Genomic DNA, 19,320 nt, shown 5'->3' on the forward strand with positions numbered 1-19,320 from the left:
GACGCGCGCCGACGGTTCTAAGCCACGCTTCTTGGGGAAAGAGAGAGAGAGAAAACGGTCGCTCGTGGGCACTTCGTGGGTCTGGGGAAAAGAGAGAGCTCAGAAAAAAAAAAATAAAAAACGAAGCCCAGAGCGCCGATCTTTCTCCCCGCTCTTTCTTTTCCCTCCGTCGTTCCTTCGCAGCCTCGTTGACTGCCGCTCGCATAGGCTTCGCTCTTATCGCTCCATCTGCGCCTCGCGTGTTTTTTTTGTTTTTTTGTGTGTGCCTGTGTTTCAACGCGCGACGTGCAGCAGGCCTTGAAGTGGCTGGAGATGAATGTCCGGAAGATTTAGATGACGATGAGTGCTTGGACGACGCGTTTCGCGACTTGTCCAATTTTCTCGACCCCGTTCCGTCCGAAGTGGGACTTTAACGCTGACAGCGAACTTCAAGCGGTAACTGGCGTTCAAGACGCCGACTCCAGCGACGACGAGGGCAACTGTGTTGTCGAAGAAACGCGTCCGTGCGCAGCCACTGAACTGCCGTCAGCGTTAGCCTGATTCGGCGCTGTCGCGGCGAAATGGAAGGCACTGTGCTCTCGCACCTGGACAGTCTCGAGAAGATCGAGGCCAGTGTTTTGAACTTCGTTTCCCAGGGAAAAAAGCAGCCCAAAATTAGTGATTTTTTTTCCGCGAAATAAAGCGCTTTCACATTGCGTGCCCATACTATGTGATTCGCGGCTGTTCCAAACGGTAAGCCACAATTTGTTATGATCGGGAGTGCAGTTTTAGCCTATATCTGTATATCGAATTTTCGCTATATCGAACTATTTTCCAATCCCCTTCGAATTCGATATATCCGGGTTCGACTGTATAGCCGAAATTCGCAACATAAAATTTCGTCAAAAACACGGGCAACAGCAGCACAATTTAGTCACTGAAGAGAGAGCAAATCTGGCGATCCTTACTAAAGAAACGGAGAGACGTTTTTACAGGTTTTGGCGACGTTTTGAAGGCACTTGCGGATATTCCGAAGGCCGCAAAAAACTGAGCACCAGTTAGCTTTCCCGCATCACAGCCACATCACGTGGAAAGCGGTATGTCAGAGCGAAAGCTATCGCCGTTTTCACCACCTCCGCGACAGCCGACATGAGCGCAGGATTGTTACTGAAAGATTAAAACCACCTGCGCTGCTGCTTCCAGGGCGACGGATGCCAGAGGCGTGAACGCGTGCCGACTGTCGGACTGCAACCCACACGCCGCCGTTGGAGAGTGCGAGATAAAAGTGCAAACCTTGGCGCAAACTCTAGCCGCATACCATTTGTGCAGTGCTGCGAAGCCAGCGGCCTGCATCCAAACGAGCACAGTTTGGCACTGGGGAGATCAATTTCTTCCCAGAAAGCACAGCTACTCGAACATAAGTCTGATGCCATCAATTTCCCGTGAAGAAAACCAAGACACTCTGAAGGGAACAATATCCTTTGTTGCCATATAAAACTTCCTTTTTTCCCCATATTTTCCCTCTGCACAAGTCTCACACACTGGTATCATTGTCTATTGGCTGTGGCAGAACTGACATGCCACGAAAGGTCCCATGCTTATATCAAAAAAGGAAAGCCCGAAAAATCTACATGCCCTCAAGTTCAATGTAGATGTTCTCAGTAGTCTGGAAAAGGTCCTCAAAAGTCTGAAGTTGCTTCAGTAGCTCAGTCCTCTTCTTTGTCAACTTTGCCATTTCTTCCTGCTTTGAGGCATCTGAAAAGAAAGATCAGAACTTTAAACCTGCTATAAAGCCAGGCATGTACACCACACCAGATCATTTCACAAAACAGTGCCACTCAACAACAACTGGAACTGCAGTATTAAATTATGCAGCAAAAGGTATTCACTGTCGACTTATAAGGTGCTATTTTCGCTTGTAATGATGTGGCATCTTTGCCTCCCCATGTTGGGGAGCAAAGTGACTACTTCCCTTACAGTCCCATTACTTCTTACCCAAAACTAGTCAGGCACACTGACCCCTATAGAGTCAATGACCGATATTTCAGACTCCGTGGGGCCTGAAAAATGGTCCGGATAATTGAACAGTCCAAAAAAAAGTTCATGCAATTCAGAATAGTTACTTTCCTGAGAAGTGCCTCCAAAAATCGCAAACTCCACCATTTCCCATGTTCTGGTTGCAAAACCTCTGGTCACGAAAACCAAAATATGCGAAGTGGCCGCAGCACGTGCCATGAACCATGCAGCAAACCAAATCTGTGCTAACGCACCACTACAATGGAACCTCGATTATATACGTCCCCCGGTCAGGTGACGACCCCGCATTTTACGACGAATTTGTGCGGTCCCGGCAAAACCCCCATAGAGACAATGCATTAAAAACCTCGGTTATACGACGCAAATTTTAGAAGGAACCCGCTTCGTATGACGTACCGTCCGTCAAAAAAGGTCGTCAGCAAACGCAGGCCGGGATGTACCATATTTTCGCGATTCTAAGCACCCCCCCTATTTTCTGAAAAACATTTCTGAAAAAAAAACTTTGCATGTGAATCTAAGCTCCCTCTTTTTTGCGCGGAAGAGAGCGTTGGTTGCCGAGGCCGCCAAGTGCACTTGCTCTCTTTTTCGTCGAGCCTGTGCAGTCGGAGTCCCGAGGAGGCCCGTTGTTGTTGTTGTGACTGAGAGAAGGATGAAAAGGAAATTGCACAGGCCTGCCTACTGGCTCAAGCCGAGCCACCACCGCTGCCAAGTGCAGATAGAGGAGAGTTAAAAGATCAGAGGAAAGATAAAGAGAAAAGATAAGACGCACATCGCAGCAACAACCACGTCCGCCGGAGGGAGCGGACGCTGCTGAAAAAACAGATAAGCGGGTGAGGCCCCGCTCGCCGAAGCGAGGACAGCGGCGTCCACGGCGCTTTTTGTGTTGCTGCGTTCCCACGCTACAAGACAGATGGCGGCACAGAACTGTCTGCAGCTATTTTTCTTTTGAATGTTTCCTAAATAAAATGTTTTTTCTCGCGCCCGTTTCATCGAGATTTCACCGCGAAGAGGGGCCCGGTGGGGGGTGGGGTCAGTTTAGATTTTTCGAATCTAAGCACCCCCTCTCACTTTGGGCATCGTGATCGTGAAAAAAAGGGGGTGCTTAGAATCTAGTAAATACGGCAGGCACACTTTAACCAGTCGATAACCGGTGCGCCTTAATGTTTCCACCTATCAAGAAAACCGCGTGAGCCGCTGCCCCGCTGCTCACGGCAGCCTCAACGGCCATTTTATCTTGTTTGTTGAAGACTAGCCCTCTGCCGGCAAAAATGTGCTGCATTTGTGTTCCGAAAAAAAAAAAAAAAAAGATGACGATGAAGTTCAGACGTTAAAAAATATCACGCTTGATTTTCGATTATACGACACCAGGATTATACGACGGTCTCGCGCGGTCCCCTGAACGTCGTATAATCGAGGTTCCACTGTATGTACACCACTCTCCTCCCAATGCTCACTGCACAATGCAAGAATGGAGTATCGTATCCCTATGCAACGACGGTGAAAAAGCCAGGGCGAGGGGACACACGTAGGAATAAACAAGCGCCTCTGACAGATCCCCCGCACCATGGGTGGCATCGTATGAGCAGCAGCAGACACTGTCGCTCTCTCGTTACACTGAGATCACGCACCCTTCTTTATAGGCTACCTTGATGGGAAAGAAGTGCATGTCATGAGTGGCAACAATGAAGATCAGCAATTATCAACACTGTGATCGCCAGTCACGTGATATGCACCATGAGCAGTGAGCGGTGGCACACAGCCTGTGCGTACATCTTGAATGTTGCGATCGCCAGTCACAGGTTATGCACCATGTGCAGAGAACGCTGGCCGCGTAAAAAAATCCCATCACATCATTCACTAGTCTTCATGGCTGCTCTGCAAGTGAAGTGAGGGAGTGAGAGCACATTATGATTAGCGCCGTACTATGGGAAATGGGGAAAATTTTTCTGCTCTTTTCTTCACAAGGCAGAGCTTTATGAAGGAGCACCCGCCAGCAATTCTGGCAGCTCGCACTACGACGAAAGCCACCACTTGCCATTGGTGGTGCCACATCGTGATGAGTAAGCTAACAGATCTGACAACTGTCCAAAGGGGTCTCCCATTGCAAAGCGAGTTATGGGACTGGGATTGAAACAGAGATGGTGGCGGCCACACAGAGCACTCCTAAAAATGAAAACTTACCATTATAGAAGAGGAACGGCACTTCGTAATTGGGGAGGACCGTCTTGTTGTTCAACTTGGGCATGAACCGAAGAATGTACTGAAAGCCATCCACCCCTTCAGTGTTCTCCTGGATTTGCAGGTTCTGCGGGCAATGCACGTACCAAACGGTCACGGTGCGTTTTGTGTAACCAAACTATCAACAGTAGCTAGACTGAGTAAGCTCCATGACACTACTTTGCCTCAGCTCACAAAGAGGTAAAGATACGCCGGCATGACAGAAGATGGTTGTGGGGCTACGGCGAAAGCTTCCTCACAAATGTATGAGCTGTATGTATGAGCTTCCTCATACATACAACAGTTTCTCTTTTAAAACACACTTTTTCAGCCATGGAGAGGTTATGGTCCCAAGAAGAGCCATTGAATGTCGAATGGCCAATGCCCATGTGAGAGAGTTTCAAGCCAGCCTTTGAATCAAAAGCAATCAAAGCCAAAGTATAAGGGTTCTACTTTCCAAACAAAATTTTTCAATTCTTGATTTACTAAAGAAACTTGCAGCTGCCTTGCGCTCTAACTTAAATGTCCAGTGAATACGCCAGCAAATGCACATTCCATGCAGGAGCAAAATGACAGCTGCTACACATCTCCAACAACAAGGAACGGTGGCATGAGCACTTACCTGCACAACTGCACAGCCTTTGCTGATAGGCACCTGGTACTGGTTCACATTACCCTCAAAGTACGGAACTTCCTTAACGGCCGGGTCTGGGGACACCACTTGCAGTGTCAGCACCCCAGTAATGTTCATGGCCGTATTGTTGCCAAATCGGTCCTGCAGCAAAAGCACAAAACAGATGACCACACAAAGTAAACTTAAGCAAGGACGCCTAAACGAGGATTGGCAGTACCTGTCATTCAACTACCTCTTTCATATATTGTGCATGCAAGCATAATGCGATATCCAGTCATGTTTTAAGGAAAAAGCTGCAGGTCCATTCAAGGCCAAAAATGATCCCTGTCTGACAGCAGCTACGCTAAAGAAGGACTTACCGTAAGGTCTAGCTTGAGGTATTTGAGCAGGTTCCGACAGGAAGACTTTGATTGGTTTGATACAGACGGGATAATGGGATCTTGCTGGGGAGCCAGCTTCACAGGGCTGTCCGGCACAACCGTGAGTGAGATCTGGAACCCCAAAGCACGCAAACTTCACCGTTGCCATCTTTGATGGCTAAAAATAGGACATGTGCAACAAAGTTGACTTCGTGAAAAAATAAGGACACCAACAGCAAGGCTGGAAGAGGAACATAAAACCATATGATTGTGCTTACGCGACACTGTGTAAGTTGCAAGACTCGAGGAGAGCAAGCGCAAACGTTTTGTTTTCTTTTATACTTAATCTCTGCCAATTGCACCCCTTCCTTAAGGGGGACACTGCCAGTGTCTTAGACCTATTTTCCTTACTTTTAGCCCAATCCTAATAAAACTGTACTATCGTGCTCAGTTTTTTATACTGATTTCAACAATGCAATTATCTTTCTCATAAATTAGTTGCTTCCCAAGATAATTAATTTTAATTAGTCATTCATTAGTACCTCGGTGCAAAAAAAACTGCTCAATAAAAAATCATTTTTAATCCACGGCTGCATAGTATGGTGAGTAAAGAGTGCAATAATCAAAGCAGTTTTTGCGTTTTACCCTCATTAGTAATTTTGCAGCACTTGGAATATCAGTGTTCAAGGTGTGAATGTAGTGCATCGGTAAACTTTGCGAAATTATGAATTTTTGAAGTGTGATTGAACAAATCTGCTTCGATTATTGCACACACTGTGCCTTCAGCTTCCCTTAGCAAACAATATGACATCTCTGTCTGTCCTAGATGTTGAGATATCGACATACTAAGACAGACGGATGTCCAAAATTTTCATGCTATTAAATTGTCAGCGCCTGCATAAATTCAGCCCACACGATGATCTGAATTTAATATTATGGTCAAAATGATGACTTCTTAAAGGAAAAAAGTGGTGCAGTTGGCAAATGATAGTTGTAAATTCCACAAATGTCATTTTTTGAAAATCGTTTTTTTGGTCATTTTTTGGTCTCAAAGACCAGTGTCCCCCCTTAATCCTGTCCTTCACAGTAGGGTCCAGGTGTCCACCAATTGTAAAGGTGTTACTGCGCCTTTCCTTACAATTACTTATAACTAGGCATGTGCGAATAGTGAATTTTCAGTTCAAAGCGAATAGCTATTATGTTCCAAGAGTTTCGAAAAGAAGCGAATAGTTTGCATTTTGTAGCGTAGGAGTAGAAAAAAAAAAACAAACAGCTCAATAGCATACACCAAAAGGTGAGATTTCAGAATTCACCAAAACAGATTAATGAAAAAAAAAGACAAAATAAAAAAACTGGTTTCAAAATGCGTTACATAATGTTCAAACAGCAGCAAGCCAAAGTGCACTAAGCATCATAGCCTCAAGCCCTCACCACGCGATTACCACGCATCAAAAGTGGCTGACAGAGTTCTCGGACATGTAGCATTTGATGGCACAATTTCTCCAACCCCATTTGCGCGGCATATGAACTGCACTGCGAATGCATGACCACGCGTTTGTACCACTACCAAAGGAGGCTGTGGCCCAAGTCGTCTGCTACGTAAAAGTCTAAAGATACCGGTGAAGGGCGGAAGAGGCACACAGCGGATGCGGCAAGCACGCCGTCATATACCAATCAGGGGACGCTGTACCTGCGATTTCTGTGACGGGTCCTTGCATACACCAACCGGGTAACATTGCGCATTGCGCTTGCTACAGGCTGAGGCGCGAGGAGATGAGAGCATGCCCTCTTACACTGCCAGATGTGGCACTGCGTAAAGGCGCGGTGTGTACCTATCCTGCAGGTTTAAATGGAACTCTTTCTGAGGTGAGTACTTTTGTCTCACACATGGAAAGGTAGCAAAGAAGCGTGAGAGAGGCGTACCTATATGCCAGGATCATTAGCACAAGAAAATGGCGCCGCTCTTTGAAGCGAAGACTGATCAAAACACTTTGCGGTGCCGGCTTTTTCATCATGGTGCCTAAAATAAGCGGCGCTTCACCTCTCATCGAATTTCAACAGCCGAAGGGCACAGACAGTAAGGCATCGACGACTTCGAAGTTTGGATTCCAGCGACACCGCAAATACAAAAGCCAAAGCCGACGGCACGCTTGGCCCGGGCATGCTGATAGTTCCCCATTCTTATCTTATTCATCATCTCCGTCTTCCAGGCCGCACAGCGTAATTCCCACCGTGGCATGCTTGCTTTTGCAGCTGGGCCATCTGGGGTTTGTCCCATCATGTGTGCTCATCGGCGACGTGCCAAACCATGGAGCCATTGAGGGCAGAGTTTGTAGATGCAGCCGCCGCGGTGTTTGCACGACACACGCCGAAATCCATACCAGCGCAATCTTGCGGAACTTTCAGAGCGTACATAAAACTATTGACTGCTGCATCCAGCAGCTTCTTTCACTGTATTCTCAACTTTGAAATAGTTCGAAAATATTCGCGGTTTCGAATATTGCTATTCATCTCAAAGCGCAAATCAAATACCGCACTATTCGCTTCAATATTCAAAGCATTTGAATATTCGCACAACCCTACTTATAACCCCCTACACAGACACACAGTGCGTCCGAGAGGCGCTTAAAAGCATGTGGTGGCGTCTTACGACTGTGCCCCCTCTAATGACAACAAAGGCTGCATGAGACACAAGGCATGGAGCTGTTTGTATGGGAGTGGTTGACTGATTGACCAACTTTCCGTTGCTCATGGCCAAACTTTCATGTGTGTTTTGAGGGACGTCACATATATACAGTTCTTGCTGCTATATGCAAAGATCGCATAAATTTTAACACTTAGCAGAGCAATCCCATGCTGCTGCAACACAAATTATAAGCCAATGGAGCTCTCCAGTGAATTTCATGGTTCGCAAGCCATTAAACACGGTGCCATGACTTCGAGCCCAATACAGCACCTGTTTGTACAACAAGATTCCTATTTTACAGAACAGTACGACAACAAAGGTGACTTACAATGGCGCTACTGATGGTATGCTTGCCATTGTTGAAATGGAACTGCATGTTGTACTCTCCGGACTTCTCAGGTACCCTCACTTTCCTGAAACACACGCACACACACATAAACACACAGAAAAAAAAAAAACAGGCCACAAGAGTCAAGAGACTGCACCACGTGATAGCTAGTCTTTAGTGGTAGAGCATGCCTTTGCTGAAGACTGACATACCTGAAGTGATAATAGCCATTGGGAGAGGTGGCCTCAACTGGAGCTGCTGTAAACACCTGGTTCAAGCAAAACAGAAAGAGCAAACAGGGGAGTAATCAGAAAAGACCATTTACTCCTTAAATGTATTACGATGGCTAGCATGCGGCATGCTAGCATGCTAGCATTTTTCTTTTTTTTTTACCATTTGGGATGACCGGTTTTACTGACCATGAATTTATAAACAGCACTTTTGAAACATGAATGCTAACTACAATACATTGTCTCACTGATATTTTGATTTAGAAAAATGTCCCAAAAAAATGTATTATCCAGACAAACATATGGTCCGAACCACCCAATTTTGAGAAATGTAACTGTTGGTTAAGATACAAAGGCCTCTATTGCAAACGTCAATTAGCATTTCTTGGCACAAGGAATGAGCTTCTCATTTTGTAGTACTTTCAAAACTAAGACTGCATTTGCATTCTCCTCACTGTGGAAGAAACTCTACAACGCACCCAATCTGTCTATGGCAATGGAGAAAAAAGCCGGGATCCCTTCCTTGTCGTTTTCAAATGCTTTGCCCCCTTGAAGCAATGCATAGTGGTGAAGTAACAACAGAGGATGACTGCTTCATCGTGCTTGCTCTTCGTGGTGCATTACCCAGACCCAGCCTGTTCGTACCGTACGCAAGCGCATTGTTGTAATTCCCAAAAGCTTCACCCCATTGCACTTAAGCACTCTAATGAAGAAACCACATTCCTCCTATTTCATGTAGCATCTCCATCATGTCAGCACAGAGTTAAAAAAAAATCTTTTTTTTAATGCTTCACTCTTGCCTCACGGAATTACAGAGAAGCCACAACGGCCGGTGACTGCTGCTTGGTTTTAGCACTTAATGTCGTGTGTCCCTAGGTTCAGCCCACTTGCATATTTGCCCATGTGCAGTTGGTCACTAGATTGTACAGTGAAAGCTCGTTAATTCGAACCTCGATAATTCGAATTTCCGGACAATTCGAACTACACTACTTGGTCCGGCCAAGCTCCATAAAGATTTGTGTATAAAAATGCCCGTTAATTCAAAAGCAAGTTGGTTCCGCTACGGATAATTCGAACTACGCGCCGCCGCGTCTGGGCGGCTTGGCACACAGCACGTGGCCAAAACAAAACAAAAAAAAGAAGCACCTCCGTATAGTTAGATGCTGCGCACGTCCTAAACCGGGACAGCAGATGGAACCAGATAAAACCATGGAAGAGTGGGTAAAGCCTAAATGGCGCCATCACTGGTGCGGCGGCCGGCGGCGGCGGAGGGTACGAGTTGGCGACCGCGGTGGCGGCTGCCTACCCTCTTTTCCGTGCAACCTCCGAAAACTAAACACTCGTTAATTCGAGCCCTGTTAATTCGAAAATATGGATAAGTTCTGTCGGCGCGGTCCCAGCCAACGCCCATGAAAGGCTATGGCTTTGGACGGGCGCTACCAATTACGCGCGAAAAACTTTTTTTTTTTTTCGCGAGTGTCATCCATCCTTCCACCCAACGGAAGGATGGACCGCCAACGGAAGCACGCGGTCAGCCGTGATCATGACGCCAGCTTTTAGCATCGTTTGCTGCAGAAGACGTTTGCTGCTATCGTGAGTTCCTATGATTGAGTGGCAGTAGACGCCCCAAACACCCATGGCCCCGATAAGGCGAACGTACTGAAAACGAGACTTGCACAGCTGGACAAGCGCTGGCACTCTGCCAAGTTCGCTTCCCCCCTTGCACTAGAGCTAACGTTCAAAGGCACTGAGGTGTTATTCCTGCACAGCATCTTGGCGCGCTGCCAAGAAATGCATCATGAACCATGACTGCGAAAACAGAGGGAAGTGTTAAAGGGGCCCAGAAACACAATCTTAGTTAACCGTTTTGCCTGTTGATTGCATACAGTGAGTTATAATGGTGCTATTAGCGCCGGTAATACCGCGTACATTCCGTTTTTTAATATTTTAATGTCCTCCCAAAAACAACTTCATGGTCGCCACACAGTGGCGGGTTTTTAGCAGCGGATATGACATCACCTGGCGCGAGCTTGATGACCGGACAAACAGTAAATATCCTGCAAATTGTGTGAATAAATAGAGACACATTTTGTCACCTGTCTGCGTTTTATATTAGATCAACAAGAACAATTTGTTTGTCTTAGATAAAAGCCCTGCAAAGCAAGTAAAATAAAAATACACCACCAGGGGCGCTCTGGCATAGAAACAACGCTGCCAGTCTCACAGAGAGCAGGCAACCATGGAGTACAAACTTCCGCGACGTGCTCTGGCTGGCTGTTTTGATTGGTTGCGCCAGGTGCCGTCATTGGGAGAGCGAAATAGGAGTGGGAAGCCCCGCCAAAATCGAGTTGAGGGCAGCGTTTTGTTTGCTTGTATTTTGAAATTTCTTCACTGAATAACTCCGGTTCCTGTGCATCGATTCCTGTAATTCTTTTTAAGTCAGCATCTGTGTGACATAAAGAACCCACCTGAAGTATAGCCGGTATTCGCCCAGGCAGTGTTTCGCAGCCCCTTTAACGACTGACACTTTTTTTTTCAAATTCTTAGGCGAAAATTGGGGTTGGGTGGGTTCATTATGCGAGTGGGCTCCTTACGCGAGTAAATAGGGTACATATACAGTAATGCAAATGGTTCTTGTCAGTTTTTTCGAGGCCATTTGATAATTCGAACGTCGGATAATTCGAACATTTTTCCCGGTCCCTTGAAGTTCGAATTAACGAGCTTTTACTGTATCATACGACCATACTTTGTCACAATTTTGAATGTACTAGCCAAAAAGTTGCTGTATCCAGGAATGCATTCATCGGAAAAAAATATTGTGTTTATGGGCATCTCTACTGCCCACGACTCTCAGTGTATTAACTAGGAAATCATATGGACCAGGAACGCATCAGCAAGGTTCTACTGTATTTGTGTCACAAAACAAGCTTACTCAAATGCGCTCAGCATGGTGACACCTTAATATGCTACAAAGCTGCACATGATCATCCACCTAAAAAATGCTTTTCAGCGTTGTTACCTCCGTGCTTCCATTGTTCAGCCAAGCGCCACCAGTAACGCAAACAACTAAAATTAGAACCAATCTGCAAACTGTGAAAACAACTGCACAATCAGTGTGGTTAGCTTCGTTAAATTTCACAGATCTACTTTCCCCTAAGTAAAGAGAAAACACACTCCTTTACCTTTTGGTGATTCTTTGGGGCACAATCAATGCGAACCAGTTTCATGCTCAGCTGTTTACCCAGGACGGAACACATAACATTGCCGTCTTCAGCTACAACATGTACAGTTGTTTCTGCACAGAAGACAAAACAGAAAAGCGCAGGTTAAAAGGAGGCGGTAAACTAAAATCTTTTTATCAGAACCAACAATGACCAACGACATCCAATGACTGCACATACGCAAGTTGTCACAGAGCATAGCACGCATGAAAATCCATCGAGAGGTTCAGGAAACTTAGGGAAAAGGGAGAAAAAAAAACATAAGGTTGGAATATATAGGTCAACCAAAGGAAATTCTAAGCAAAAAACCTTAAATTAAAGTAACCGGCACAGTGCTTTCCATATCGTAACAACAATGCAGCATTGAAGACACTCCGCACCGTAAACTCTACACCTGCATGCTGAGTGCGAATTTGATGCTTTGCCCCGATGACAGTGCATTAAAACAACAAGAGACATAAAGGCCCTCATTTCATTCTATTAAAGTTTGGCACACACCCCCAGTGTATACCAGGGGTTCTCAAACATAACATCGCAACATAGCATCGCAACATCGCATTGCCAACAGAGCCATCGCAAAACTGCGGAAACCGAAACCGAGTTGTGACTCCTTCAAAATGGCTGCAACGTGGAACTGATTTATCAGTGCCACGGTACAAACATGATATTTTGTTACAATGTGAGGATAAAACACCAAGAGACAAAAATTTGGGAAAAAAAAGCTCACATTACACTAGACTAAATACAGTAACTGCCAAACATGAGGATAGGAAACCCCACCTGGCAGCTCATCGGCAACAGTGAATGTCTTCTTCCCTTTGTAATCCACGTTGAGCTCGACTGGCTTCTCGGGGTCACAGGTCAGGTGCAGCTTGAGCACAGGGCCGCTGATGATCGAGCGGCCCACAGTCGCCTTCGTGCCCAGCGTGAACAGCCCTCGGCAGTTGGTCGAGCATATGTTGAACTCACACGGCTTGGGAGCCACCCTGCAAGGAGCAGCCCACAAATGTCCAGAGAGCTGAGGAGCCAGGTTGCAATCCTCTTCCTCCTTGGTTCACCCGATGCTCTGGGGCAGTTCAGTACCAGCATTAAGTACAACTAGCTATTCACTACAGTGGGCTCTGAGAGGGACTCAGTGGAAAGCATCGTCACTGGTGTTAGGGCTATAAGTTCCAATAAGTGCGGCACGTGCCACAAAGACCTCATAATAAAATCTGCGAGGTGGAGGAGTTAGCTTACGGACAGAGTGCTTTTGCATTTTGCCATTCCTATCGGAATGAACTTGGGATTTCGCTTAAACCCATGAACTTAAAGCCACTGCCTACTGTTGCAGACAACAAATCATGACAATAAACTGCCAATCAAAACGGCACCAATTCCAAATGCCAGGCTGTTATAACACATATAATATCCATGAAACTTGAGGAGGCACTACAGAAATAAAAGATAAGCTGTCCACAAATGCTCGTGCTGTGTTAATGAGCACATGCATGGTGTGCATTACCCTATATCCCTGCAGCACATAAAATTCTCAGAATAGAAGAAAGTATGGAAGTCCATTCAAATTCACACCATTGCAAGACTGTCATCTGTAGCAGACATACTTGCTCGAAAACAAGCCATTAAATTTCACAGCCGTGTTGAATCACATAAAGGATTTCCTTGAAGTGACAACGCCTCCGGACACAACCGAGTGCAAAGAGCTTATTGCAGCATTTTTAACAATCTTGTGGCTATATCACGTTCCCTTACCACAGATGATATAGCATCCTACAGATGCTGTACTGCTCAGCAATGTAAGGCTACGAGGACTAGCTGAAAGCGTAATTAAATCAACCAAGGTCAAAGGGGCACATGCTGCACCCAGAGGGACATACGGCGTTTTGAGGGCGAAGGTGAGGATGCCGAAGGAAGCCTTCCCCTTGGAGTCCGTCTTCACTGGTTGCTGAGGGGGTATAGACTGGAAAAACATAAAATGCAAATGAGGTGAAACTAACACGGAGCAGCAAAATAAAATCAGCAAAGGTGCACAAAAGTTCAAATTTGAATCAATCAGTAGTAACCAAGTCAAAATAATGAGCCTCTTCAACATCTAAAACTGAATTTCGCAAACCATTCAAACCGCAGATAGTCAGTCACACAAACACAGCTTCTAGGGTCAAATTCGGCCCATGCTGCGACCCAAGCCTGCACACCTTGATAGCCTCGTCCGTGCCCAGCACCACTTTGATGTTGGCCTCTGAGGAAGGATTGCCCCTGGCATCCTGCAGCTGCACCATGAGGGGCTTGGGCAGCTTGCCGTCTGGCGTCACCGTCACGGGCTGCACACAGGTAAGAGTCGCCACATGAGTGCACACTATTGTCAACAGCCAAGACTGTCACACGACTGTGAATCACAATGCACTTTCTCCGTTATTTCAATGCCAGCCAATTTCCGTAAATCAAGTACTGTCCTAACACACTTTTTTTTCACTTGCCCATTCGCTGGTTCTTGTACCAGCTCCACACAAATTCACAGAAATTCAGACGTTTCCAGGAAAAGGGAATTTTAAAAGCACGAGCTGTAGACCTTGTTTTCTGCCCCAAGGTTCAAGCAAAGCACCAATACTTTTACTTTGGAATAGTCTGCTGACAAAGGAGTAATAAATGCAGAGTAGAATCCTGTTATGCTTTATTTAAAAAAAAAGGGGGGGGGGGGGGGGGGGAATGTATCAACCACACCCACATTTGTTGTATTGCTATGACTATTTTTATTTTTGTTGTCACATGTTTGGCTATTAGAGCAACCTTTTGATAAATCATTACGACACAGTTCACAAGAATTTGTGCACTTATGTTAAAACGTTTAAGGGGACTTTCTCAAGGAAACACCAAGTATCATGCCTGCATAAAGAAAACGGGAATCCTTTGACAGGCACCAGAGACTGCCAATGACTTCAAAGCAGGACAAAAAAAGTGATTCCATAAAATAGAAAGACATACCTTACTTACTAGAGTAATAAACAAACTTTTTCCCCAGAAAAGTTTACATAAATTTGGAGGAAGGGTTTCTTAGGATGGGGAAAAGAACATTTTTTTGTTTAGAGGCGAAATTTTGTCTGCGCCCACCTGCCCGCCAATCCACCCGTCCGTCTGTCGTCAACAAAAGCAGCTGGTCAACAAGTTGCATCCCCAAGTCACCTGTGTTTGTGCTTCCGGTGTTTGGCATCCTTCGCTCAAAGGATGTTTGCTGTATCACAGCCCGATCTGACAATTTTGTGATAGCTGACAACGACATAAAGCAAACATGCATACACCGGCCCTGAAAGCTGAAAGTCAGGCGAGCGTTTTTACGTGGAGTTAAAAAAGAAATTCTCTACGACTAAAGTGGGGTGGGTTCAACGGAGGGTACATCAGCCATCTGTTGAATCTTTCGCAACGGCTGTGACAGCTTATTTGTGATGAAGCACATCTCCTTGTGAAACTACTTTGTTTTGTTTGTTTGGTGCATTACAAACTTATGCACTTACCGTATTTACTCGCATATAACCCGCACCAAAAATTGAAAAAATGTGTTTAAAAAGTGGGGGTGCGGGTAATACGCGAATATTCCGGAGAAGGGGGGCTCGGCGGGTCGGCTTCACGGCAACGCGCGGCCTGCCGTGCAGAGTCCGCATCCCCATCGACATCAACGTGTGTTGCAGTGCATATTAATATTGCACCAACCTTTTGACCACCGAAGGCCAGTATGGACTGAAAGAAGACCACGTGGAAGCGGAGACCATGGAGCATATCGTTTTGCGGTGCAGAACACTTCGTCCGGACATTGCCGAAGACGCGGCGATAGATATAGAGGATGCCCTGGGATTTGCAGGGGAGGACGGACGTGTGGATGAGAGAAGGGTAGTGGTGACAGAGTAGGTTGGAAGATTGGTGCAAAAGGGGCTAGGGACGAGTGAGTCTATAAAAGAGGGACAAATTACAGTTCACAATACGAACAAAATTACGGGGGAAAAAAAGGGGGGGAATCCTAGGCTAGGGGGCGCAAGCCACCACCGTTACAAAGGGCTAAGCCACTATGATCCATCCATCCAGCCAACAAGAGGCCAACGCAGGTCACAGCCAGATCCACATCCATAGTCTGTTTAGTCCCACGCCAGCCACGCGTTTCGCATGCTTTGCATACGCTTTGTTCAGACGTTGATGGGCCTTGAGTAAGGTGCCGTTTCTTGTACGCCCAGTTTGCACAGTTCGCCAGCCTTGTCTAGGCATCATGAGTGTGTCTCGGCGGCAATCATTCACGGCGAAGGAGAAACTCAGGATCGTCGCCGCTGCTGAACAAATCGGCAACAGAGCTGCTGCGAGAAAGAACGATGTCGACGAATCTTGCATTCGCGACTGGCGGAAGAAAAAAGACTCTCTCGAAGCTGCGAACAAGGACAGGCGAGCGTTTCGCGGCCCGAAGACTGGCGCGTACCCTCACCTCGAGACGCAGCTTGCAAAATTCATCGAGGAGCAGAGGAGTCGTGGCCACGCTGTGTCTACAGAGATGGCGCAGATGCAAGCCCTGAAGCTGGCCCGGGAAATGCACATTCCACGCGAGTTTCATGCGAGCCGCGGATGGCTGCAGCGCTTTATGGCCAGGCATGGATTTTCGATGCGGCGGCGAACTACCATGTGCCAGCGGCTTCCCGACGCTTACGAGGAGAAGCTGCTCAACTTTCAACGTTACGTCATCGGACTGAGGAAAGAGCGCAACTACTTGCTATCTCAGCTGGGAAATGCTGACCAAACGCCAGTATATTTCGAGATGCCTATGGACACGACCCTGGAAAAAAAGGGCGCAAAATCTGTTAGTGTGCTGACTGGCGGCAACACCAAGCTGCGCTGCACAGTGATGTTGTGTGCTTTGGCCGACGGCACCAAACTGCGCCCGTATGTAATATTCAAGCGCAAGACTCTACCGAGTACACCACTTCCCCCAGGAATTGTTGTGCGAGTGGAAGATAACTCGTGGATGAACAGTGACCTCGTCATTGACTGGATTCAAGCAATCTGGGAAAAAAGACCAGGTGCCTTGTTGGCACGCCGTTCGATGCTGGTGCTGGATTCGTTCCGAGGCCACTGCACTGACGCGGTGAAAGCTCGCCTCGCTGACAACGGCACAGACCTTGTCGTAATACCTGGCGGCATGACTTCCATGCTCCAACCACTCGACGTGTGCATCAATAAGCCTTTCAAGGCTCACGTGAAGCGGCTATATGCCCAGTGGATGGCCGATGGCCTTTACGCCCTTACGCCGACGGGACGCGTGCGAAGGCCAGATATTGCACTGCTGTGCCAGTGGATCGTAGATGCATGGGGGATGATCCCGGCCGACATGGTACGCAAGAGTTTCAAGAAGTGTGCCATAAGCAACAGCCTAGATGGTACCGAAGATGATTACGTCTTTGAGAGCGGCGATGAAGCCTCAGACGGCAGCAGTGAGAGTGGCGACGATTGACAATTGAACGACAGCGCTGACAACGTTGCGGCAGTCGTTTTCAAATATATTTGTTTTGAAAACTAAAATGGTGACTGTTTGCTCAGTTGTAACTTCCTAGTCCTCATTTTTTCAGGTAAGTGTGCGGGTTATACGCGAGGATATTTTTTTTTATTTCATGGGGTTCAAAGTTAGGGGTGCGGGTTATATGCAAGGGCGGTTATACGCGAGTAAATACGGTATATTACTCCACCGTCCACCTTTCCAAGTTTGGATTTGTTTTCCTCAATTGTGTGCATTCTATCATGACTGCCTCTCAATCACATGCTTTTTGTTTCTTTGGCGTTCTAAAATACAACTCACCAGCGTTTCTGATGTATTCATTCACTCCTGCTCCAACTGCCAAGAGGCAGTTGGCAGTATCTAATAAATCAGTAAATAAAAAATGCAAGTGGGTTCATTACACGAGTAAATAATGTAACTTGGGTGGAAAGCACCGGGTGAAAAAGCTACCGACTACAGAAGGTGCATTCGCCGCCTTGGCCTGGATGCACACTTAAATTTTTCAGCCTGTGGAAGACTGCCTGCACCACTGAAGCCAGTCGTGTCATGATATCGTGGCCTACCTCAGCTGGGTTGTAGTTGATGTAGGCCAGGCTGGCTGGAGGACCAGGCACCAAGTTGAGCCGCAGGTAGTCCTTGAGCCCCCGCCACTGGAAGCACACTTCCTTGTAGCCAAGGTTACTGTCCATGAACTTGAGGCCCTTGACGTGGAACCCACAATTCTGCAAAACATGCACATTCAAAGAGAGAAAAACATCACGTCTCAGAAAGCTATGTCGCCAACCCACTCCTTCCAGACCCACTACTGACATCTTTCACGCCTCGTGTACCACAAGCAAGCAGTTCAACACACATCTGTCCCTGAACCGAAAAACTTTACATGCGCCCCACTAATCCTGCTAGCCAATGTTAACATGGCGTTCTCTTTCCCCAGAAACTTTTCTAGCCTGGTACACAGCTGCACACTTCTGCAAGTAAACAAAATCCCCATGATTTTCTATCACCGTGCACAGGCACCACCTAGCCAGAAGAAAGTAGGTTTGGTTTATGGGGTTTAACGTCCCAAAGCGACTGAGGCTATGAGAGACGCCGTAGTGGAGGGCTCCGGAAATTTCGACCACCTGGGGTTCTTTAACGTGCACTGACATCGCACAGTACACGAGCCTCGAATTTCTCCTCCAAAGAAATTCAACCGCCGCGGCCGGGATCGAACCCGCGTCTTTCGGGCCAGCAGCCGAGCGCCGTAACCACTGAGCCATTGCGGCGGGAGAGAACAAAGTACTGAACGCCTTGAAAGCTTTATTTGGGACTTGACTGCAACAATACCTTCAAGCCCTTCTTTCAGCACTTTCAGTTCTTCCACGACAAAAGCACCCACCTGGTCCAAGGACTTCACCACGTCGCCGTAGTCTATGCCCTCCGATATGATGAGAAGCTCCGCAAGGTCCTTAACATGTAGCTGGGCCATAGAAAAAAAAAGAAAAAAAAAGGTGAATTTTCCACACTAGTAGAATACTGCAGTCACAAACAGAGGCCTTCAAACCATGCATGCAAGTACACGAAGAGCTGCAGCCCTGCAGCAAATGCACAGCAACGAGCACAAGACCATGCACACACAAGCGTCCTTTGAAAACCGGAAAATAGCGAAAAAGTCGATATTCCGGTTGTATATGTTATAAACTACCTTTCTGTAATTATCAATGTCTAATTCGCCGTGAAAATATTGAAAATTAGATATATAACAAGCCACGGCGGCCCCTGAACCGCGAGCAAGCGCCGAAAATGCCCCAACTTCGCGCGCGCGCCACTCCTCGCTGGCTAGACCGAGCGCCGCCAGTTTGATCTTGTTTTGTTTGTGAATTCTTGCTCTTTTCTTTGCTGCCGGCAGCGGCAGCAGCACGCTTGAGGCGTGGCTAGCTTTTGATTGGGGGCCTCGCGGCTGCTTTCGAATTTCCCGCGTCTGAAATCCGAGGCTACGATTGGACCAAGCGCGCGCTCCTCGAGAACGCGGGAGAATGGGCGGCTGCTATTGGCTGCTGCGCGCACTGACGCGATGGTCTCCGCCGGCGCGGGAAGCTGCCCCCTGCGCGTCGTCTGCTCCGGCT

General features: G+C 47.0%; 1 protein-coding gene across 4 annotated transcripts in view; it reads right to left on the reverse strand.

Moving 5' to 3' along the window:
• Nucleotides 1-19,320, reverse strand: part of LOC149358371 (structural maintenance of chromosomes flexible hinge domain-containing protein 1-like) — an 87,741-nt gene that overhangs the window by 14,499 nt on the left and 53,922 nt on the right. For all 4 annotated transcript variants that reach the window (XM_089570431.1, XM_089570430.1, XM_089570429.1 and 1 more), the window contains exons 29-40: nt 18,594-18,674; nt 17,779-17,937; nt 13,887-14,012; nt 13,569-13,651; nt 12,472-12,677; nt 11,653-11,765; nt 8,453-8,508; nt 8,241-8,325; nt 5,227-5,358; nt 4,856-5,008; nt 4,198-4,321; nt 1,615-1,734 (exon numbers count right to left, since the gene is read on the reverse strand). In XM_089570431.1, the coding sequence (XP_089426557.1) occupies nt 1,615-1,734; nt 4,198-4,321; nt 4,856-5,008; nt 5,227-5,358; nt 8,241-8,325; nt 8,453-8,508; nt 11,653-11,765; nt 12,472-12,677; nt 13,569-13,651; nt 13,887-14,012; nt 17,779-17,937; nt 18,594-18,674 (1,438 nt within the window). The remainder of the gene's footprint in view (nt 1-1,614; nt 1,735-4,197; nt 4,322-4,855; nt 5,009-5,226; nt 5,359-8,240; nt 8,326-8,452; nt 8,509-11,652; nt 11,766-12,471; nt 12,678-13,568; nt 13,652-13,886; nt 14,013-17,778; nt 17,938-18,593; nt 18,675-19,320) is intronic.

The sequence above is a fragment of the Amblyomma mixtum genome, chromosome 2, assembly GCF_055824585.1.
Source record: "Amblyomma mixtum isolate Tamu chromosome 2, ASM5582458v1, whole genome shotgun sequence".
Taxonomy (NCBI): domain Eukaryota; kingdom Metazoa; phylum Arthropoda; class Arachnida; order Ixodida; family Ixodidae; genus Amblyomma; species Amblyomma mixtum.